General features: G+C 38.9%; 1 protein-coding gene across 1 annotated transcript in view; it reads right to left on the bottom strand.

The window, feature by feature from the left end:
• The window catches only part of LOC145995293 (ataxin-10), an 83,936-nt gene extending 59,506 nt beyond the window's left edge, over positions 1–24,430 (bottom strand). The window contains exons 1-4 of the mRNA XM_083131894.1: positions 24,260–24,430; positions 21,892–22,233; positions 7,499–7,651; positions 1,212–1,561 (exon numbers count right to left, since the gene is read on the bottom strand). Of these exons, the coding sequence (XP_082988020.1) occupies positions 1,212–1,561; positions 7,499–7,651; positions 21,892–22,233; positions 24,260–24,384 (970 nt within the window). The 5' untranslated portion in view covers positions 24,385–24,430. The remainder of the gene's footprint in view (positions 1–1,211; positions 1,562–7,498; positions 7,652–21,891; positions 22,234–24,259) is intronic.
• Positions 24,431–24,563: the final 133 nt, after the last annotated feature.

A 24,563-nucleotide genomic window follows, 5' to 3' on the forward strand; every position in this document is an offset into this window, starting at 1 on the left:
TTGCCTTTGTTCAACATGGAAAGGAAGGGTTTACGTTTCGCCTTGTACACTCGGTAACTGCATCGCTGTAGGTAACGGTGAATGGTTCTGGTTGACACTTCAATGTGAAAGCGTTCTCGAGTCCACAGTCGTAATTCGGCCACAGAAACATGATTGTTGGTCTGTATATAGCACCTAAATATCCGTAGGTCACGCACGCTCAGCAGGCGTTTTCGACCGGGGGCCTTACCTGGCTCTGTAGTACCCGTATTTTGGTGGTGTTTGATGATGCAGTGGACGGTTGACTTGGGTAAGTTCAGTTGGCACCCTATTTCCCGTTCACTGAGTCCATCCCGTTGCAACTCCACCACTCTTCTCCTCACGGTGTTGTCAATAGGTTTGCCCCTGGCCATGGTGATGATGCACTGCGGTTCCTCGGTGCACAGCACGTGCTTATATACAGCAGACTCCCTTATCGTGTCCGTGACGTCATGCTTCTGTCGAATGCGCCACTATCTGGAATTTTCCGTATGGGTCTGGTGACTGGTCGAAGTTCAATGTCACGTGTATAGTTCCCCGTTTTCGTTCTTTACGTGACCTTGGGTGCAACATGCTGGGATCACGATTCTTGCCTGCTCACACGCCTCCTCTTACACACATGCGTCACTTCTGCGGGTCACCCATTCCACCGCCTATGCCTCTGTGCATTTAATCACGTATTCCTTTCTGGTCGAACTTCATTGTCACCAAGATTCATTGTCAAGATTCTAAACTGTCCAACACTGCATTGAAGAAATATCCTTTAAATGCCACACTATGGTTCGAAAATTTCAAAGTGCTTCATTTTATTTGCTGACTGTTGCAGTTTGTTTGGAAACAAAATGACATTTCTTTCTTTCTTTTGTATCGGGAATGTTTATATTCAGTATTTTAGAAGTTTTTATGTTCAAAGATCCTCATTTTTGACAATTTTTTAGGTTGGTAAGGAATTTCAGATTCTGGTCTACAATAACAGAATTTTCTACTTGACTGTACAAACATGAAATTTTCGTACAAGTATGGTGACGATCATAAGGTTGGCAATGCTGATCTTAAGCAAATATTAAACACTTATAATTTTATGCACAAATGTAACTAACTACTCATAACTTTTTAAAATAGTACTTTTAATGAATGAACAAACTGCTACATGCTAATGCTACACACTAAACACAGTGAAACTTCTTACTTACACACTGCATCAACTAAGAGTGAACCATCCTCTTGAAGAGGATCCAGGTAGCACTTTGAACTAGATGCTGATGCAAGTACTTCCAAAAATTTTGAAACTTCCACTGGCTCAAGAGTTTCCACTGGTTTCTCACAAGTCTTGAGAATCGAGTCTGATCTATTCTTGAATTCCTTAGCTAAAAATGTCACTGTTGAAACTGGGACCTTATTCTTCTCCACATGAGAATCTACATTGGATGATATCATCACATATAGTTCATCCAGAAGAAACAATTGATGCTTAGCTTCTATTTGATGATACATACTTTCCACATAACCTTCTTGCGACAACAGTACCTCCAATGAATATGACCTATGATCACAAAAAGATAACATTAAACCCTCTTGAAAAATGCACTTCATGCATATTTTCTTATCATGCATTAATATACATTTATTTCTCATGGTTAAAAATAAAATTTGGGAAAACTGGAATGAGTGGGTGTCTATTTGGTGGTTGTCTATTTAGTCCTTAAGCTTTCTAACCATAAGTCAGACTCAGTCCAGCATGGCAATAAATGTCTAAAGCTCATTTGTCAGACTGAATTAAACTTCTAGGACAATCAAGTCTCCATCAGTATGCAAACTAAATTCATATTTGGTAACATTGGATATCATCACAAGCTGTGTAAATATGTATTGTTTTGGTTAGGTTTTCCATGTTGCATTGGTCAAATTGTTGTGAAAAATCAGGACTGTGCAGTCGGTACTAATAGAAATGCAACTGGCTAACAGGAAGGCACTCCATTTTTGTGAAACTTGTTTCAAAAAATCCAAAACGACATCCTGCTGAATATTTTGAAAGATACAGTGCCATTTAGATGTTAAAATATTTTGTAGATAAACCAATGTATGTTTGTCCATCCAAATTCTGTAATAAAAGACAAAATATATTAAAGGTAAGGTGTATTTTTATTTATCCCAACTCTATACTCACTAATATTGTTAATTCCTGTATACCATAAACCATAATTAATTAAAATTTTAAAAATGCAGCAAAAAATACAAGCTGGGGAGGGGGTGGATATGGTATTTTTCTTCCAAGTGGAAAGTGCAGGTTTGAGTAAACTCCTACAATTTTACAGTAATGATATTCCTAATGCAGTGAAAAAAGATACAACAGTTCTACGAAATAACCAGGTCTAGGAAGTTGATGAAAAATCATCTTGTTTCCAGGTCTTGAAGAAAATGCTAAACATAATACAGCATAACATTGATTTCAATTTCCTGGAATTTACATTTTCCTGTATTATGCATTCAATCTTCATGGTTCCAGTGGTAGTAGTGTCATATGTGTAAAGTGCTCCCCTGTGCTTTGCACCATGCCATGAAGGCATATAGGGGATGTGGAATTAGGACCCCAATTTCCTGATTACGGCCGAAGGTGGGTGTGATGTGATCTGCTCCATGCCCCTGGTCACCTTTACTCCCAAGAGTTTCCTCCAGGTATCCACTTTATCAGACGCTGGCTGGTCGCAGGAGCCGCTTGAACAGGTGGAAAGAATCCTGGTTCTCCCCCTGCCGGGGATCGAACCCACGTCTCTCCCATGGTAGTCAGATGCCCTAATGACTGAGCTACAGCAGCTCGATCCAGTAGAGAATAATGTTGTAAAGTAAATGTACAATATGCAAATCACCAATCCTGAAAGCACTTGCTATTTTTAAAAATTTTGATCCCTTAATCCTCGTGCAGTAGCATCAAAATTGGCTAATCAAGTTGATTAATTATTATAAATGTCACAAACAACACACATTGTGCATGTTCAATTTAAGAATGGGATTATGAATATATCTCGACTTTGCACATGTGTTAATCTAGTCTTGCTTTTTAAGAGTGAATGTTGTTTCTACGTGCATATATGGATATGTATACGTACTTGTTGTTGCATGCATAATTGTTGATTGGAAGTTGAATTGACCTACTTCTCTTCTTAATAAGTTACGGAGCAAATTTGGAAAGACGTAAGTCTGCAATTGTGCTTGTTGAATATTATATAATAAATTTTGATAAAATTTTCTTGTTAGCAATAAAACGCATGCCAATTGTTATTGGAACAATTTTTATCTTTATAAGAATTCCTCTATTGCATGATTAAATAGTAGTCTGAATGCATGAACATGATTAAACTAACCTTAAAATGGTATGCTGAAATTAAATGACGAATACTAACCTAAAGAGATACGAGCCCACAGAGAAAATTAGTGTTTGGCTGCATGTTTGCAAATTAAGATAATAATTGTACGTAACACACATTGAATATATATATATATATTTCATGCAACTATCAGGTGATGCAGTAAGGAATCATGAATGGAAAGACCAATTGGAAGTAAAAATATGTTCCATTTGTGGACGCTTCTAATATATAAAGAGGGCTTCCATCATTTTTCTTCTTTCTTAGATTTTAGTATTTTTGTCTTGCTATATACTTGACGAGAAAAATGATGGAATGTCATATAGTTGGGCAACCACAAAGCATAAAAAGCATTAAAAACATAATAGAATTTTTTACCCATGGTTGGTACCATATCTTTGATTGTGACCACCATAATTTGCTAATTTTGTAAGCATAATAAAGCATAATTGACAAAAATAAAGCATAATGTGTAATGCATTTTATTTCAGAGCTGTATCTGTGAGTATAACACACAAAGAAAATCTTTTGAAATATATTCTACAAATGGAAACGTTTTTAACAACGTTAAAGAAACCATTTACGCATAACAATGGAGAGTTCAAACTTCTCCCCTCTCTGCAACTCCAGCTCACAAAGGTTTCGAACTTCCTCACTCTGTGTTAAAAGGCAGGCAAGACTGGATGTGCTATCTTGAAAATGCCGAAATCAACAGTATATGCAAGTGAAAGAGTGAGAGAATTTCCAACAGATCATTTCAAAGTAGAAGGAGGTAATCTATTTTGTGGTCTTTGTTCAAAATTCATTATATATGAGAAGTCCACTGTGCAACTACATGTTTCTTCTTCAAAACACCGCACAAGAAAAACTGCACACGACGGTGAAGCAGGAAGCAGCAGGAGGAGTTTGGCCAGCACTCTTCCTCAAACGGTGAAGCGCATGGAAACCAATCAAGAGAAGATCAAGAAACTGGTCACCGTATTTGCTGCAACTGGTATCCCTCTTCATGTTTTTAGGAATGAACAGTTCAAAAATTGGATACAAACATCTACTAACGTAACAACAGCCCGTAGTGAAAGTACATTAAGAAAATATGTACGTGATTGTGCTGATTATCATCTGAATGAAAAAAAAGTGAAGTGTGAAGGAAAGGATGTTTCTGTGGTTGTTGATGAAACTACTGATATTAAAAATCGTAAGGTTGTAAACATACTGGTTCGTCCACTTGGAGAACTTACTGAAAGTTTTTGCCTGGTCAGAACAAAAATTGTGCAATGCTGCAACTCAGACGTCATAGTAGACATTGTACTTTATGCATTAAGTGATATTGGTGTTAAAAAAAGTCAGTTTGTAGTTCTAATATCTGATAATGCCCCATACATGAAAAGTGCTGGTATGCGCTTAGCTGCAGTTGCTCCTAGACTAAATGCATTCCACCTGCTGGGCACATGTCCTCCACCTATGCATGGAAGAGATTAGAAATAGTCACAAAGTAGTTGATCTTTTCATTGCATCGGTCAAATCGGCTTTGACCAAAACACCAGCAAGACGGGAAAGGCTGTTAAATCTCTTGTGGGAAGCACAAAAAATAACATGTTTGCCTCCAGTACCAGTGATGACTCAGGGAACTTGGCTCCAGGCAGGAAAATTTCACAACACTTACTATAGCACATTGCAGAGGTGGATAGAAGAGGAAAATCAGAAGGAAGTACTGCTGTGACAAACCTTAAGCAACTAATTGGAAGTGAAGAAGAATGTCTTAAGTTCCAGCTTAACACCATAGCTAAAATTACAGATGCCATCTGTAAACAGACAAGAGTTTTAGAAGCTGAAAATGTTGATGCAAGTCAGGTATGGCTTATTCTGTCATCAGTCCAAGAAATTTTAGAAAATTCAGGCATGCGGTGCAAAAAGCTTGCAGATGGTGAAGAATGGGGAGTGTGCAAGATGGCGGTCGAGTAGTACTGCGAAGTGAGTATATGGGTGGAAGAAGTATGCTTGGATTTTGGCGTTCCCATGTCTGCTTGGTGACAAAGGAAATGTGATATACCTTTAAGACCAAATGAGGAACATTCGTAGTAAGTGGAATTCGATTACCTTTGGTCCGGATGTTGGAATTATGAAGGGAAATAACTATGCACATGTGTGGTGACTTATCATTTCCGGGACTTCAAAGATAAGTGTTGTTTCAAATATATGTATATATGCATGAGCTCATGTCCTCGAACAAAGGGTAGATCTACCTAGATTGTACTGACCTTTTATAACATGCTTTCATACGAATCGTGTGTTCCAAGATAATTTCGGATAGTTCGTTGCGTGTCTCATGGTGTGTTGCACATGGAGGATGATGTCATCAATATCAGAATTGGCGTTCTTGCAAAAAACAAGTTCACGTCTTGTTTAAAACTTTGTAGAGAGTTGAACTTGTATCATGAATGTTCATACGTATCACACTCTTGTTAGTCATCATTAATTTGAGAATGATTGTAGCTTAATCTTTCATGCTGATACATGACCATATATGGAAATGCATGTCTCACCTAGACAAAGAAAGGATATCACGTGATTTTCTGTGCAATTGATAACTTTTAAGATATAAGGATATTCTCACAGCCAAAGAGTGATATCGGTTCTATTAATACTTAATGATAAAGCTTGACATTTGTAATAATTGTCGATCATATTGTACGCTCATGTTTATTTGCAATGTTGATTTCTCAAGGTCAAGAGAATCAGCTGTTCAGGTGCTAATAAACCGCATTGTGCTCCAACAAGTAATAAGTAAACTAGAACATATTGTAGGGCAAATATGTAAAGATCTTATTCAATAAACGTATTCATTGAAATGTGTTTCAGGCAGATATACAAACAAGATATAAGTTATCGCTATTGAGATATAATGTGCTATTAACTATATTTATTTCAGAAGGATATCTTTATGGTGTGCTATTTCGTAACTGGACTGGATTCTGATTGAAATTTCATATTGTCGGTACAAGGGTGTGTAAAATTGTCATGATCCAGTTAAGGGTGCGTTCTTAACATGTTCGAGCCACATATTTGGGTGATGTCGAATTGAGGCAATTTTTGCATAGTATATTCAGGTGATAGTATTTGGCAAGTTTATCGGTTTGAGCAGGAGCGACCTGCTTGGTATACACGTGTTGCAAACTAATTTAAAAGCCATTTGGTTTAATTTGATTAATTATGGGGTTGCTATTCCTCTCCAGCTCAACTTAACTCACTTGCGCTTTCAGGCATTTCGGGTATGACACGGATGACCTAATTTGCATGAGTAAAGAGTTAATATGGGGATTTGGGTTAAGTGTAAATATGGATACGTGGATGAGATAGTGAGTGGACTTTACATATCTCAGATAAGTTGCTGTAGTCATAGGGGGTAATTCAGTTTGTCGAGTTCACCTCTCTTGGTGCGTCATACTATGTACTAAGAGAAATTGAGTGAAATAAAAAGTGTAGGTAATAGAAGTAAGTGAAATAAAAGGCATAATAAAGTATAATTTAATAAACAGCACAGTGAAGCAAAATTTAGGAAAAAGCATAATAAAGCATAATTTAAGAACCTCAAACTTTCTTTATTTCATTGCTACTATAGAACACATTATATACTCACGTAAATTCATCAAATTTTCCTTAGATGTAGCTTTTGTATATTTCTTTTCTACATAGGGCATCAAGTCATTATTTGTATAAATATTGTTCAAAATGAAATGTTGTATGGCTTAATTGTAACCCTATTGAGATAATAAATAATAAATTATGGAAAAAATATTTTAGGTAACTTTTAAAATTTTTAGGTCATATTTAAATAATTTTAAGGTCATTCTACAGGCAATTTTTTAAAGATTGTTTAGGTCATCAACGTCCGAGTCCTAATGATTAATTAATAATACAGACAAGAAAAGTAACACAATGAGACATTCATGTCATTTGAAGGTGTGAAAGAGGTCAATTTTTTGGTCATGATATAACACCCATCAACTCCTATCTTCAGAAAACGTTTCTTAAAAATCATCAAATGTGACAGAAATGTTGCGTTATATGCAAATATAGCTCTAAACATTCATTTATATTTGGTACATTTAACTTACGCAAATTCTGAGCCATCCATTGAAAGACAGATAAGAGCATCCAAAACTTCGATGCTGACCTCAGAACTTAGGTCAGGTTTTCCCAACAATATGTTGTAGATAATCATTGCTGCATAATTTGTCACTTTGCTATCTTCATAAATCAGAAGATTCCTGAAAAGTAAAAAATGTTTTCAAACATGTAATATAAGACAGATTTGATAATAAAAATTTAAAGCATGTGTTTAAAAATAAAGGTTTCCCAGATCATGAAATGCACAAAAATGATTAACCAATATCATGTACTTTGGTATTATAAGGTAAAGGTAAAAAAAAAAGGTAAAGTGTTCCCCTGTGCATAGCACCACGCCATGAAGGCGTATAGGGGGTGTGGGGGTAACGCCCCACACTTTCTTGATCCGGTCGTGAGTGGGGGTGATGTGATCAGCATCACGCCCCTGACCGCCTTTACCCCCCAGGGTTTCCCCCAGGTACCCATGTTATTCGACGCTGGGTAGGCGCCGGGGCCGCTTCACCGTTAGAAAAGTTCCCGGATTTGAACCGGCCGGGGATCGAACCCGGGACCTTGAGCATGGTAGTCAGCGAAACACAAGTTCCTTTACAAGTGACAGATATGAATTGAAGGGCTTGGGTATAAAACATAGTAAGTGACATTTTGATCATTATTGAGTTACAAAGTAAAATTAGGCAGCCATCAATTTTCACGTCATGCAATTTGCATTGGACTCATTAACCGTTTCTGAAATTGGAAAACACAATACGAAAACAATCCATCTCCTTAATACACTCAATAACAAACAAAATGTCACTTACCATTCATGATGGATACGGTAAATGCAGTTTAAGTGTTACGTACATGAAGTTTCATGTTTCCACGTTGCACAATTGGATAGGGTTTTCTTTGTTTGTTTTTTTCACACGCACACACACATACAGAGTGTAGTACAGAAGTACCCTGGTGTCCGGCTGGTGCAAGGAAATGACGTTCAACCAACTAAACGGTGTTCAAGTTCAGAAGATTCAACAAATGCCTATCTGCTGCTTTAAACATTCATTTGATTAGTTGGCAAGCATTACGTGACCATACATCACACATTACACTGCTCCGGAACGTAGTGCAAACAGTGCAGATACCAAATCAACAAAGTAGACGAGTTTGCTGTTGCACCGTGTAACCAACTAGATGCACAAGAACAGCAAACTAGATAAGACTTATGACAACCTGGAATGTTAGAAAATTTCATCCATTCACCAAAATTAAAGTGAATACCAGGGTGGCTACTCTAGGAACTTGATAAAATTCAAGTATAATTCCCGGATTTCAAGACGAACTTTACAAAAATTCAAGGGTATATAAGAAGATGTTTTCTCTATTTCAACCTTACGTATTGCTGCCTCTCACCATCCACACAAATATATTAACAATACAAAGGGTCCGTGTGATTCAAACTTATCCAAAAAGTCAAATTCAATTAAATGGTTTATATACGTTTAAAATAATTTAAAGTGCATAATTTACATTTGCTATTTCACATACTCAGACTTGAAATACATCTACAAACACAAGTCACAAAGGTTATGGGATATATACTAATCTGCAAAAAATTGTATTGTATGAGAACTTCAAACTCAAATTACCTAATAAACTTTATGTATCTTGCAATAATCTTTCGTTGTCGGAAAGGTTCTGCAAAGGACACTAACAAAGTAAACGGATTGAGAGAATTATTTTCTATTTTCCATGAACATTCTTTTTCTTTTTCCTTCCTCGATAAAAATAAAAGGTAAATTGTGAAAATTTGCCTCAGGGCATTTATAAATATGTATAAATTGTTACGTTCCTTGTAACTTTCCTCACACTTTACTCCTATAGCCGGGAGCATTGAGGCTCTAAGGGTCTACACTGAAACCTATCTTCAGGGTAGGTGCAGAACAAATCCAACCAAAGTTTATTTACTGCTTGAGTAATTACAGCCAGTGGTTAGGTAACTCGTAACTGGAACTTGGAGATCAATTGTTAATAGATAATTTCGAACTTACTAGAAAGGTCAAACTAGGGTGGCCCAAACCTAGGTTTTATAGAAGAGCGGCATACACCTATTCACTTCTTCCTAGACTTGGAGTTATCACCCGAGATTGCCAATTTAGGTTTTTACAGAAGAGCGGCTTGCACCTATTCACTTCTTCCTAAATTGGAACTTATATCCCATTCGGCTAACCTAGGTCTTACAGAAGAGCAGCATATACCTATTCACTTCTTCCTAGATTAGACCGTTCCTATTTGGCCAGTCTAGGTTTTACAGAAGAGCAGCTTGCACCTATTCACTTCTTCCTAGACTGACACCAGAATAGACCTCCTTATGGACCAAACTGCTTCGTATTTATACCCAAAGTTCCAGCCTCGAACACCTGTCTTTAGGTAATTTCTTATTACAATACTCCAAATTACAACGGAAGAATATTTGAAAAATACATAGTTTGGCAATTAATAATTTACAAAGAAAGTTTACATATTCATTTGAGTTAACAATTATTTCTTTAACGCTGATAAAATCTTACATTTTGGAAATATACAAATTTAAATGTTCCGCCATTATTTAATTACAATTAGGTTAGTTCAGCAAACATTGATAATCTTTCATTGGCAAATCTATATTTACATCATAATAAATGCCCATTGTTGCAGAACGGTGAATACATTAGTTCAACAACACATTGATTGGCACGTTCATATTTGCATCACAACCCAAGCCATACAACATGTAGTATCATGGACATTAACAAGGACTCAAGTTAACACTATATAGATTTTTCTTTTAACATGGAAATTCAGTTACAAAATAAGTAAGGTCGTAACAAAATTGAATGGGATTTGGATTAATAAAAATTGCAATTTTTCACGTCTACGGAGAAAAATTCAAGCAGAATTCACGCATAATTCCCGGAACCAATAATTCACGCAGAATTCCAGGAATTTCTGGTGAGTAGCAATCCGGAATACACAATGCTATGATCAAAAATAGCAAAAGTCATATCAATTGTGTACAATGCTTGGTTATTTCCATTTTCATATATTAAAAAACAGCCCTGCACTGTGGCCATGCAGTTGAAGGCATCATGTTTTGGGCTACGGGTCGTGAGCAGTTTCGAGTATCCTGGGGGAAGCGTAACAACTTTTCTCTTGAGATTTTGGCCTGTGTATGGGGCCAGTGGCCACTTACTATCATGAGGAAATTGGAGAGCTACGAATGAGTAGCGTAATCCGATCTTGAAAACCTGCAACGAGGGGGGGGGGGGTTCGTTGTGCTGACCACACGTCACACCGTAACTGATTGGATGATCTTCCATCTTGGGTGAGTGAGTGAGCAGGATCAGATGGGAGTAGGCCAGCAGTCAGTAGACATAAGTTATGCTCAAACAAGCACTACACACCAAGTGAAGTCCTGAAGATTAATCAACAAAATGCAGTGCTTCTTTGAGTGGTGTGTATTTATTTGATACAGTCAACAAATAACCAGATTAATTCCGTGAAAAAATGAAATAAAGTAAAAGAGCGATGAAACTTACGGGATATGTAGCCCAGGCTGGGGGTACGCCACATGTCTGCTTGACGAGTTCCAGACCACGTCGCTAGGTGGCAGGACTGGCAGGGAAGGGAGGTTGTGTACGTGCAATTTGCCTCCAAGGCACCAGTCAGTCATCCAATGAGGTGAGTCATGGCGTTCACAGTGTCAGGTGCCACAAAGGAGGTTCAGCGATCCATGATACAGTTTTTGAAATTTTTAACGGCAGAAGACAACACACCAGGGAACATTTACGACCATATGACTGCTGTGTATGGCGGTGAGTGCATGTCCCAAACACAAGTGTATGATTGGGCGGGTCAGTTTCAAGCAGGATAACAACAGTGTCTGATGCGGTGAGTAGTGGGCACCCTAAATGTGCCATTACGCATGAGTCCATTTCTGCCGTTGATGACCTCATACGGGTATGAACCAGATTGCAACCGAACTCGGCATTAGTCATGGTACAGCATACACTATTGTTCATGAACACGTTCAATACCGGAAGGTGTGTGCAGCCTGAGTGCCGAAGATGCTCGCAGAGGAGCAAAAGTCTACACGGATGGGGAAAAATCTCACACATCACCTGCGGTACTCGACAGAGGGTGAGGGTTTCCTGGAGCGCATTGTGGCAATAGATGAGATCTTGCTCAGCTGGTATACGCTAAAGAGTAAACGCGACAGCAAGGAGTGGAAACACCCCTTGTGTCCGATTCCCAAGAAAAGCATACAAGTTGACTTTGTTTGCAAGGTGACGTTAGTGTTTTTCTTTGATCATCGTGGTCCATTTCTTGGTCGCTTCCTCCGGCAGGGTGAGAAATGAACGCTGCTCTGTACTCTGACATCTTGCGAAACAAGGTGAGACCGCAATCAGGTGCAAGTGGCATAGCTTCTTGTCACAAGGTGTCATCCTACTGAAAGACAATGCACGTCCCCACGTTGCTGGACACACTATGGACATGATCACACAAATGGGTTGGGAATGATTAGATCATCCCCCTACAGCCCTGACCTATCCCCGTGTGACTTTCATGTGTTTAGCCCACTGAAAGGTGCCCTAAGTGGAATTCCCTTTGTCTCGGATGCACAACTACAGGAGGCGGTTTTCCATTGGTGCTCACAGCAGCCACAGGACTTCTGGGACAGGGGAATTAAAAATCTGGTGAAGCTGTGGGATGCCTGCCTCAACAATGCAGGGAAGTATGCCGACCAGTATTAAAAGGTACGTCCGTACAACATTCATTCTGGTTATTTATTGATCATAACAAATATCATTGGCTGAAACACAATTTTAGGTATTTCAGTTTCATGCATAAATATTTATGAATTTGATGTTTAATTTCAGGATAATAATCACAAGAGCTGAAAAATCGTACCTCTTATGGAAAAGGTGGAAAACTGAACACTGCAATGCTACATGGCCTATTACATACTTAGATTGACTGATTGATTGATTTGTTGTTTTAAGTCCACTTAATGCACAGTAAGGCTAATCGGGACTGGACCTACAGTTTAATGTGGGATCTGAACCACTGTGCCAAGTGCCTCCACCGGGTATCAAACATGGGATGCCTTGATAACAAGGCGATGACGTCATATTACATACTCAGAAAATCCTATTATAACAGAGAGAACAATTACTGGATTGATGCAGTAAACCTGAGTTCGTGAAGGAAGTGCTCCTTTGAAATCAAAGCACACACAATGAAAAAAACCAACTTGGACTTCTATTTTTGCCTTTTGCATCCAATGATAGAGAGGGTCACTTACTATGGTGATGGAAAATTCTTGTGAGATACTGCATTGCCAAACTTATGCCTCAGAGCAACAGTTCAGGGTCCAAGACATGGATAAGAGTAAAGCTCATTGATGGTTAGCAAATGCATGGGTCTCAAGTTCTCTCCTCTCCCTGAACTGTAAGTGAATGGTGCATGGTGGCAGCAGAAGGTGTCTTCTATGACTGGGCGAAAATCATGCCATGTGGCAACACTGCTATTTCAGGGTGGCTACAAACATGCAGAAATAAAATTCCCTGACTTTTCCAGGTTTTCCAGGACAAAATTTACATTTTTCCCTGACAATTACAAACTAAACTAAATCGATGTTTTTGCAAATAGAAATAATAAACTCACACAGATCCACGTATGGTTTTGTTAAGTACCAATATTATCTTCTATGAAATTGACTTAATTTCTCTATTCTCTATGATTTGAGTTCAAACTGCAAAATAGTGAATTTGGAAAATTATTACAATTCACAAGCTAGGAAAGGATTACGGAATTTTATCATACGCAGTAAGTTTAAAATAAAATACTTGATTATTTTTAAAGTTACGACTAAATGAGATAAGAGTGAAGAGTGAATGATTAAGAAATGCAACTTGTAATTTATCAGTCTCCTTATGCATTCTCCGTATTATATGTTGATATTTCCACTGAGGTTTGGAACCCTCTGCTTGCAAGAACCATGAGTGCGGACTGCGGACTCATTTTTCAATGCATAAAGCTACTTCTCTCTTCTCTGTAAAGCAAACAACGTAACTCTTGCATATAAGTGAAACAATTGAATCGAACAAAATAAAGTGTCATATTTCCTTACATTATCAATGGGATTTCTGCTTCAGTACAGTATATAAAAGTGAAGTACTGTGAAACTGACAACATGCAGTTATACCATTATTGCTGACGAAAAGGGTATGTAGGTATTAGAAATTTAACGCAAGGAATTTATAGAATTGCATTGTATAGGTACCTGATTTAGCTAACCACACATTAAAACAGGAACACTCTAATAATAAAAGCTTCTGAAAGTTCATATACGAGGGGCATCCTGAAAAAAGCTCCAATGGTGCCTATACGCAGCACTAGTGGTCGGAGAGCGACACACACACATGCAGGCAGGAAGAAGTGGCATGTAACTGTAATCTGGTACAGTTGCAATGCAGCCGTTTTAGGACAGTTCTAGGTTAAAGATTGCAGCTCTCATACAGTCTCCCACCGATTGCGATGTAGCCTACATTGCACGCTCAGAATTTGGCACAGAGCCACCAGCAATCGTGTGAGGTGTGCAGACCGGACGTCGTGAGTGATAGTATGGTCAGACGATGGTGCAGATAATTCACGGAAGGCCAGTCGAATGTGCACAACCCCATACAGCTGAGTACACACGGGCCCTTTGCATCACTTCAGGTGAGAGATCTTGAACCACTCCCTGTACAGCCCTGGCCTTGAATGTACAGACTTTCATCTCCTTGTTTAACTGAAGAGGTTTCTGGCAGGGCAAGGATTTGACCGCTACACTGCGGTAGAGATAGTTCCAGTCTTTGCTGTCAGACACATATACCATGGGCATACAAAATTTAGTGCCATGCTACGACGAATGCCAGAACAATGGTGGTGATTATGCCGAAAATTAGGTTAGGACTCACTGTTACTAATGCAACAAATTACAACTGATATTCTTGTTTCATTTATGCCTAATCGGTAGGGACCTTGATATTTTGTTATTTTTTTAAAAAAATGGTTTATTTTCTTATTTTTTTTATTTTTTACTATACGGTGTTATTTTTTCCAAAATTCACATTTTCATTTTAGCGCATTTTCTGGCAAATATCTGAAATTATACCTTCATGGTGTTTTTAAACTACTGTTTCAAATTGTAAGTCACATGACTTACGCCTCTTCGTGAGAGTTTGATATCTTGAAAGATATTTTGGGAAAGTTATTTTCCATACCCCTTTTTTAATTTTAAGGTAAGGATTTTAGATAATGGAATTTTCCCCGTATATACTGAAGGGTGCATAATGACCATAAGTGGCGACGCACCCAAAAAATTTAAATCAAACAATCTCACGTGACAGATGCCGATATATTATGGCACCAAAAATTGGCATTGTATTCTTTTGACTTGTTAGTGTTACGTTTCCCAAAATTCGCGTTTTTGTTTTAGAACATTTATCTGCCAAATATACCGAAACGTAATACTCCATTGTGCTTTTAAACTATTATTTTAAATTGTAGGTCACATGGTCTACGTATTTTCGTCACAGTTTGATATGTTGGAACAGATTTTTGAGGAAGTAAAAGTAAAGTGCTCCCCTGCACTTTTCCATGAAGGTGTATAGGGGTGTGGAGTTAGGGCCCCACACTTTCTTGATCACGGCTGAAGGTAGGGGTGATGTGATCAGCACCATGCTCCTGACTACCTTTTCCCCTCAAAGTTTCCTCAAGGTACCAGCTTCATATGATGCAAGGTGGGCGCCGGAGCAGTTTGAATAGGTGGAAAACATCCCGGTTCTCCCCCGCAGGGGATCGACCCCGGGTCTCTCGCATAGTAGTCAGACGCCCTAATGACAGCTCCATTATTACTCGCTCGACAAATGCCGATGGTGCGCACTTAGCTTGGTAATTCGAAACATACATATCTCGTGCGATAAATACGAAGATGTGGCTCCCGTGTGACGGTAGATACGCACTCGATCTCCTGTTAAAACCCTGCCACTTTGCTCTGTGATGCAAATGGTTTTGATAGAAGTTGAAAAAATCGTGGAAAATGCATGATTTAATGTGGCTGTCGGAATTATTCCATGTACGTACAACTCTATAGTTTACTCTTGAGTAAAATGTTGGAAAACTTGCATGTTCTATGTACACAAACATAGACTAGAAAAGACAAGAATGTTGGATTTCATGGAATTTTTCGTTGTTTTAGGACATTTCTTTAAAAAAAAATCACTAAAAACGCCAACAATTCGCATTTTATGCCAAATTCGCAATATTTCGATATTTCGAAGGGCGAAAAATGTGTCCAGACATCACTGCACCTTCCTAAACATAACTTCGCAGCAATTACCATTTTTCACGGTTTTGGCGTTTGCGAAATATCAATGTCCCTACTAATTGGAAATTACTTTCTGGCCACCCCTCGTATAAATCAGTAGATGGAAAGTGAAAATTTAGCAGGGCTGGGCTTTGCTTTTATGATTGAATGATTTGAGTAAATATTAAAATATTTACGTATTTATTATTAGTATGTTATTTCATAATATTGGACATTAACCTTACTCAGTGAGAGATTAATGACCATCTCTCATGAGTTTAAACAGACAGGACAGAGAGTGGCGTTAATTTCATTGCAATACTAGTGTTGCAGCAAATTTGAGGTTGGGAGCATCCACTTGCCAATTTTTATAACTTTCACAAATGCAGATTTATGTTTCACTTTTTCGTGATAGTATTCAATATATATCCCATTTGGTTGGATTCTTCTTGATATATAAGAATAGTGCAATGTCATTGTAAACGTATGTTAACTTGTGCGAAACCAGTAATACGTCAGGGGGTGTGAGGGGTACCTTCCACGTAGGCGCCAAAAAGTCAACCTTACTTCCACGTAGTGCACCCTGGAGTAAAGACTAACGAGGCTCTGGCGACTGGCACTATGACCAGTATAATTTTGTGTGTGTTGTCCTGTTTTTTGTCTTTGTGTGTGCTGAGCGCCCTTTTACAGCCTCAGCTTTTAACAGAAGTCAGAAGATCTTAAGATTTTTAGTTATGCAACGTTAGTGTTGTTATTTGTAATGATAAGGGGCTGGCCCCCGTATAATGTGACGGGAGCAAAATAGCCTAAGTGCTGACGCTCCAAAAATTGTAAATTCAAATTCAAAGTAATACGTTAGGATGATGAAAGCAACCTTCGTAAGCACTGCTACATTAAATAAGGTGAAGTGAGCCAGAAGAGTAACAATATTCGAGCAGCATATTGGCAGTCTACAGCTCTTCTTGTTTATGCATGCGTTCTTTGTTGGATGTTGCAGTCCATGCAATTTCTGTCGCATGTTGTAATGAGGTACTTTGTCGGGTGGTGATATTCGACAAAAATCGAATGTATCAATGGAACCTATTTGTTTCCATGTTCCTTTAGTTTGCCTAACAAAATGCCTTACTACGACGTCTGACAACTATCGGACGGCGCCACCCGCTCCCATCCTCTCCATCTGTTGACAAGTCCCTTTACTACTCCCATACGGACAAGAAAAAATGATAATTCAATGCATTTTCCACGTAATATTTAGAGGCTTAACCTTTACTCCCCCGATGATACCATATGGTATCATCAGAGTAAGGTCGTACTCGCCCGATGATACCATATGGTATCATTTCATTACGAAATGAATGTGCTTTTTGGACCTCCATACTCTTATGTTTGGGTGGAAACTCTGACACAGGTCTGGAGCAAGCCTGGGAAATTCATATTGATGACCAACCTCCCCCCCTCTCCGCAACATATCCGTGCCACATTTCCGAACAGAATTTCACATTTTGGCTTATTCTTCAACTTGTATGGCACCCAGGAACATGAAACATGTTTCAATCTCTTTGGAAACGTCCATTCTTTGAAGAGAATACTATGGTTTGCGCCTTCACCCCAAAATAGCGGGAGAAGAGGGGGCAAACTCCAGATTTTTGTTTTTTTATTAAATTCGGTGGTCACCCCCCCCCCCCCCCCCAAGCCCCTCTTCGTCGGTCCGGCGTTCTGAATTGTACACGTTTGCATGCTATGATGTTCTAGCTGCAAAACGAAACTTATCCGAAGTAGATTGCTCCCATAGTGCCAGAATTATAATAATTTTCCTCCAAAAATGCAAATTACTATTTTTCGTAAAAACAAAATCACATTTTAGCTTTATTCAACTTGTATGGCATCCAAAAACATGAAACATGTTAAGTTCTCTTGAGAAATATCCATTCTTTGAAAAGAATACTAAAGTTCGCGGCTTCTCTCCAAAATAGTGGGAGAAGAGAGGGCAAACTCAAGATTATTATGTTTCTTTCCATTGAAATTCGGGGGTCGCGCCCCCCAAACCCCCTTCCTCGCTTCGGCGTTCTAAATTGCACACGGTTGCATGCTATGATGTTTTAGCTGAAAAACAAAAGTTATCTGAAGTAGACTGCTCCTATAGTGCCCGAGTTAAACGTAACAATTTTCCTCCAAAGAGTGTCCGAATTTAAAATTCCCGCCGAGAAGCCAGGGCGAGAGAAATTTCTCTCTCTCTCTCTCTCCCTCTCTCTCTCTCTCTCCTCCTGCCATTACTGGTTTCTGGCGACGTGGATGTGTGGGACATAAAAGGGGCCTAAAAGTTGAGGCCGAAACTTACGGACGAGATTTCCTGTTCCCGTGCAGAGTTCCATAACGATATCTTTAAATAAATAAATTTTTTAAAAAAAGTCAATGAAGACGAAATTCCCTGACATTTCCCTGACTTTTTTTGACACCTCAAATTCCCTGACTTTTCCCGGTTTTCCAGGTTTTCCAGGTCTGTCGCCACCCTGTATTTCCACTTGGAAACTCCCACATTTGGAGACGAAAAGCTTGGGTCGGATCTTTCATCAAGTGAGTTTTAATAAGACAATCAATAAAATCTACAACATGGAAATACGAACCTCTAACTACACAGTACTTGAACCAAGTAAACCGCATCAAACCATGTAATCAAATTCCTGTTTACTGTACTAGAACTTAGCTTCATTGCAATTCTGTCTGTCAAAGCAAGTCGGTAATCTGCAACTGTCATGTCATTTGAATTTGCATATTTCTTATTTTATATTGTCTTTCTGACACTTTCAGTTAATCAAACTGATAAAAATAAAGGATAACATAAAATTGATTGACTGATTGATTCATTTGGTATATTTTACTATGCTTTTCTGCCACTTTTGGCTAATGATGAATATGAGGATGAGTGATGATACGATGAAATTGGTGAAGGGAGACTGACAAAGAATACCCATGCCTAGGGTGACCATAATATTTGTCCCAGAAACAGGACATCCCCAGGAAATCAGTTTACTCAGATTCACAGCTTGTGCCTTCAACATACACACCCATACATTTTAAAACCTTGTCCCTAGGTTCAAAACATACAGTATCTGAAGTTCTGTGGATATAACTATTGGCAATAGACAGGTATTCTTCGAATCATTACATAACGCCCATTTCCCTTTTGATATATGCAGGTTTATTCATATCTTGTTTACAGAAGAAGTTAAGACTTGGCCGTTATTAACAAAAAATCCCATTTCAGTGTGCCCTGTCCCCCTTCTTAAAGAGTGTGTGTAGACTCATGTAGCCACTGACTTCACGAGTAAAAAAAAATAAACCTTCGGTACCAAAAAAGGTGGCTGAAGGTATGTGTATGTGTGTTCCCCGTTTTTTCCCACGTGATTGATTGATTGATTGATTTAGTTTATTTTACTTCGCGTTTTGTGCCTCTTGGCTAATTTGCGAAGATGGGGATGAGTGATGAAATGATGAAACTGATGAATGGACATTCATAAACAACCAAGCCTGACCGGGATTCGAACCCGGGACCCTTGGCATCGCAGCACGATGTGCTAACCACTCGGCCACAGGGTCGGGCTTTTCCCACATGAAAAGTACTACTGAAATAATGTGAAAAGAGCAAGTGTGTGTATTAAAAGAAGGAAACAAAGTTAACATTCCCGTCAGTTCACATAGTAAGGAAAGAAAGCTCGTCCAGTCACTTCCCTTAGAGAAGAAGATACCTCTTACATCGTAGTACTCTGCCAAACATCTGAGGGCCACTGCTTCCTTCCATTCCTATTTATAGGCCCCGCTAATGACCTAAGCCATTGCTGGAAACTTTCCGCTGGTCGGCTGTCCACCGACACACCTACCTAACCCAAGGACCAAGAATTCAGATGTACAGGAATACATAGACATACACAAGTTGCACACTAACATTACCAAAACACATGAACCTAAAAACTGACCGACCCAATTAAATTACAAGGGTCGTTCAAGGTTGACCGGGATTTTCGTACGTAAAAAATCGATGAATAGCCGGATCATGATGAAACGTGCGGGTGACGTAATGTATTCCTTCGCGAGTAACTAGCGCCCGGCATGACGTATTTCGCGCATGCGCAGCAGTTGCAGCGAACATGGCGGCAAGCAGTGTGTCTGTGGCTGTGGAGCAGCGGTGTGTAATCAAATTTTTCGTGAAGGAGAAAGTGAAACCAGCTGAGATTTTCAGACGATTGCAAGCACAGTATGGTGAACAAACGATGTCGCGGACAAGAGTCTACGAATGGTGTGAGCAGTTTCGCGAAGGACGGGAGCTGGTGACAAATGAAGCGCATGGACACATTCGCCCGACTGCAGTCACACCAGTGAATATCGCACGTGTTGAGCAAATGATTCTTGAGAACCGGCAAGTAACAGTGCGGGATATTGCTGCCGAGGTGAATATCAGTGTCGGGAGTGTTGAGACAATCATTCACGACCACTTACGCTTCCGCAAAATCTGTGCAAGGTGGGTTCCCCGCCAGCTGACATTCGATCAGAAGTGGACACGCAGGACGGTCTGTGAACAGCTTCTGAATCGGTTTCGAGCAGAAGGTGATGAATTGTTGCAATCCATCATCTAGTGTGATGAAACATGGTTGCACAATTCAACCCCAGAGATCAAAAGATGCAGCATGGAGTGGCGGCATAAAGGTTCCCCGCCCCCCAAGAAAAGCAAAACGCAGCCGTTCGCTGGAAAGATCAAGGCAAGTGTCTTCTGGGACATGAAGGGCGTTATCCATGTGGATTTTCTGGACAAAGGGAGCACGATTAATGCCCAGTATTACTCCACATTGTTGAGTGGTGCTGTACGAAAGTCCATTCGCAAGAAAAGACCTGGGATGTTGTCTGGAAATGTCATTCTTCTCCATGACAATGCCCGCCCTCACACGGCCAATGTGACAACAACTCTGGCCGACATGTGCTGGGAAGTTCTGCCCCATCCCCCCTACAGTCCGGATTTAGCCCCCAGTGATTATCATTTGTTTGCACCCCTTAAAGACCATCTGGGAGGGAAGAAATTCACGACAGACGAAGCACTGCGGAGCGATGTCCTCCAGTGGCTACGACAACAACCAAGTTCTTTCTACAACAAAGGAATTCGGGAGCTGCCAGAACGATGGCAACGATGCCTCGGCGCGCACGGAGAATACTTTGAAAAACTGACATAGTTTGGTGTTTCTTCTGCTACCTATTTCCTCTGCAGAAATAAAAGTCCCGGTCAACCTTGAACGACCTTTGTAATTAATAAACATATAAAATAAAAAGGATCAAGTAATGATGGCATCATTACAAGCAATAATATAAAATATTAGAAGGGACAAATTCTGTGAGCAGGAGGGTAATCGTTGTAAGGCTGGGGGAGTATTATGGAACAAACTGTTCTTGAAGTTGATAGATTTGAAAGCTTCTCTTTGTTTGTCTGGTACCAAAATTACTGTGGAGAATGTGTGTTTTGAGTTTGGTGAGGTAGAGTTACTGTTTTAAGTCCACTTATTGCACATATAAGCAAATTGGAACTGGATCTACAGTTTAAAGTGGGCTCCGAACCACTGTGCAATGTGCCTCTGCTGGGAATCGAACCTGGGACCCCTTGATTACAAGGTGACGATGTTACCACTATGCCATTGGGGAGGTCCAAGAGTTTGGTGAGGTGTGGGGAGTTGACAAATATCATCCACACCTCACCAAAGAAATTAAATAAGAACCAGAAGTGGTGGTAATATCACAAGTGAAGGTAATAGGAACTGTGGTACACAAAATAAAACTGTTGATGTTTTGCAGCTTCACTACCATGTACAGTTTCACTTCATCTGTTGAGTGTTTTTCCTCCCTTTAATTTTTATATTTTCATATGAGCCAAAATGAGAATGATTAACCAGTATTCTTAAAATTGTTGAAAGAGAACTACTAGAGAACTTCAATGTCACTCTTTTCCAAACAAATTACAAATCTAGCATTTACCTTAAAAGATGACAGTAATCCTTCCATATAATATCCTGATTGCTTCTATTACTGACAATGAGATTCCCAATAAACTGTGCTCCTAGTCGAAGGCCAGCAACAACATTTTCTGAGGAGGAAGAAGTGCTTAGGATTTCCAAAATTTCCTTCGTGTATTTCAAAATTGACATGTCCTGAACAATCAAGTTTTGGTTAGTTGGCGAACCAGCACAACAGTTCCTTAGAGTTCTAAAGCACTCTTCCACTGTCTCCATCACTTCCTTTGAGCCATTCTTCGTGATGGGAAGAACATATTGAAAAACAAATGCCAGTGCCTGAATATCAGCTGTGACGATCTCATCACTAGAACAGAAAATACAAATAATTATACAGGGCAGTGCACAAAATGATGAACCATTTATATTTAGTTTTATTTCTATCTTATACCAGAGAAGTATGCATACTTCAGTTATTTGACACCACCAGGGTGCGAAATCACTGCAGATTGGTGGTGGGAAAGGACCAGACAGACAGAACACACCACGCACTATATATATATATATGTGTGTGTGTGTGTGTGTGTTATTAAATAAATTATATTATAAAATGTACAATATATTATCTCGACTGTCCTTCATTTAAAATTCCATTGCAAATTGAAGATTTTAATATGCTACTAATGCAATGAACAATGATTAGCGAGACTAAGGGAGGAGGGGCAAAAATTAAGAGATAAGATATTAGTCTCCCACATAAAATTCACATGCTATTCCATGTTTTCTTAATATATGTATATACTTTGCTGGAGCTGACGAAAGATGATGAGAAATCGAGAAGAAATAACAAGTTGGACTAATTTCTGTGTTCTGGGGATTCCTGGGTTCAGTGTCCTTAGAGATGAGGCTCTATGTTGTCCGTTCGGTAAATTTCTCGTATCGGACAAACAGCTGAAATGTCCTACTTCTTTTGATTCGTACTTACATATTTTGCATTGAGAAACATTCCTGAAGGTGGTACTTCGCTTATTTCACCGAAAATAGCTATATTTGCGACATATCGAGTAAGTTTTCTTGGTCGTTTCTTCCCTTCCGTAACATGTGAAATGGCCGTCACAGTTTCACCACCGTAGTCCACATGCAATGTTTCCACCCCACCTCGCGCAATACTTGCTATTGCTGCTGTTTCAAGCCGATGTTGTCCGTATATGCTAAATTGAACGAAAGGAGTGCTAATGGAACCTAATCTAACAGGCCTAACCTAACCTAGTAGGCATACCTCGTCCCCGTGATGGTCCGTGGGGATATCGTGAATTTTTGGGCTAACGTCAATGGTTCTTGGGGCTACCCGTATTTAAACGTGTGACCAGTTACATAAACGCGTGTTTGGAAACACTGGCCCGGATTACGTCATCACGCACAGGCTACATCCACCTGGAAGTAAATCGATGGACGATCACACATTTGTATCGAAAAAAAGATGATTAACTGGCAAAATTCAACGAACGATGCGAGAAAACACTTCCCCGAACTTTCACAACTATAAAGAAACTGCATTCGGTATGTAATTTCTCCTGTAAATTTGAAGAAATATGTTTGTCCGATACTAGAAATTTACCGTCTGTTCTTTGTGTATGTTTTCGATATTATTCCAGTAAAGTATATTAGACTCCCAAACTAATTGCTTATGTTTGTTTGTTCCGATATACCAAACATTTACCGAATTTTCTCTACAACTACCATTTCCAATGACATCAAACCAACTTGTACACATTCTACAATTTATTTCATTTAATTGATTGAATTGGTGTTTTAAGTCCACTTTATGCACAGTAAGGCTAATCAGGGCTAGACCTACAGTTTAAAGTGGGATCCGAACCACTATGTGCCTCCAGTACAATGTTCAAACATTAATTTGCACTCATTTCGAAACTAAAAAGTTTTCTTCATCCTCCTACAAACCTTTTGAAAATCAGTCACACGAAACATTTTCAAAGTAGCAAATTAAGAGTGTACGGATATGGTTGAATTATTTCATAGAGTAGTATAGAGTGAACTTCAGTAAACATCCACAGCAAATGTGAGCTCTAACCTCACCCTCATTGCCTCAGCGGAAAAAATATGAAAGGCTAGTAAAATGTAGTATAGGTCTTTAAAATATATATATATATATATATATATACTACCACACTTTACAAAATCCCTGGACATGCCACTAGGGTACAAGTAGCATCAAACAGGGGATATAAAAAATGCATCCTGAGAAAAATGAATAAAGTAACAAAACATATTGCATCCTACTGTGTGTATGGAAACATTAGCTCTTATAATTTACACTTGCACTTAAATAGTGAATTTTAATATTAGTCTAGTTTCGAATTTCTAAAATATACCGTTCGCCATCGTGCATTAATTTGGATGACATGTCTTTCAGTATTTCCAAAACAATCTTCCAATCATTATTTTTTACGTGTTCTGTCAATTTTGTCACATTACGCTCCTTTACTCCTGCCTCCATTATTTTGCTGTAGCGCGCTTACACAAGCATGAACAGAAAGACTATTATATTTTGCCAACAGTGCCTTTTCCTTATTTTCTAGTTTTCTTAATCAGTGAGAAAATAAGATTATACATTTTATTAATTTTACTAGGATAATATTGTAATTGAAATAGTCTTTCGAATTTTGTTATGTTTTC

Source organism: Lepisma saccharinum, chromosome 1 (genome assembly GCF_977018435.1).
Source record: "Lepisma saccharinum chromosome 1, izLepSacc3.1, whole genome shotgun sequence".
Classification (NCBI taxonomy): Eukaryota; Metazoa; Arthropoda; class Insecta; order Zygentoma; family Lepismatidae; genus Lepisma; species Lepisma saccharinum.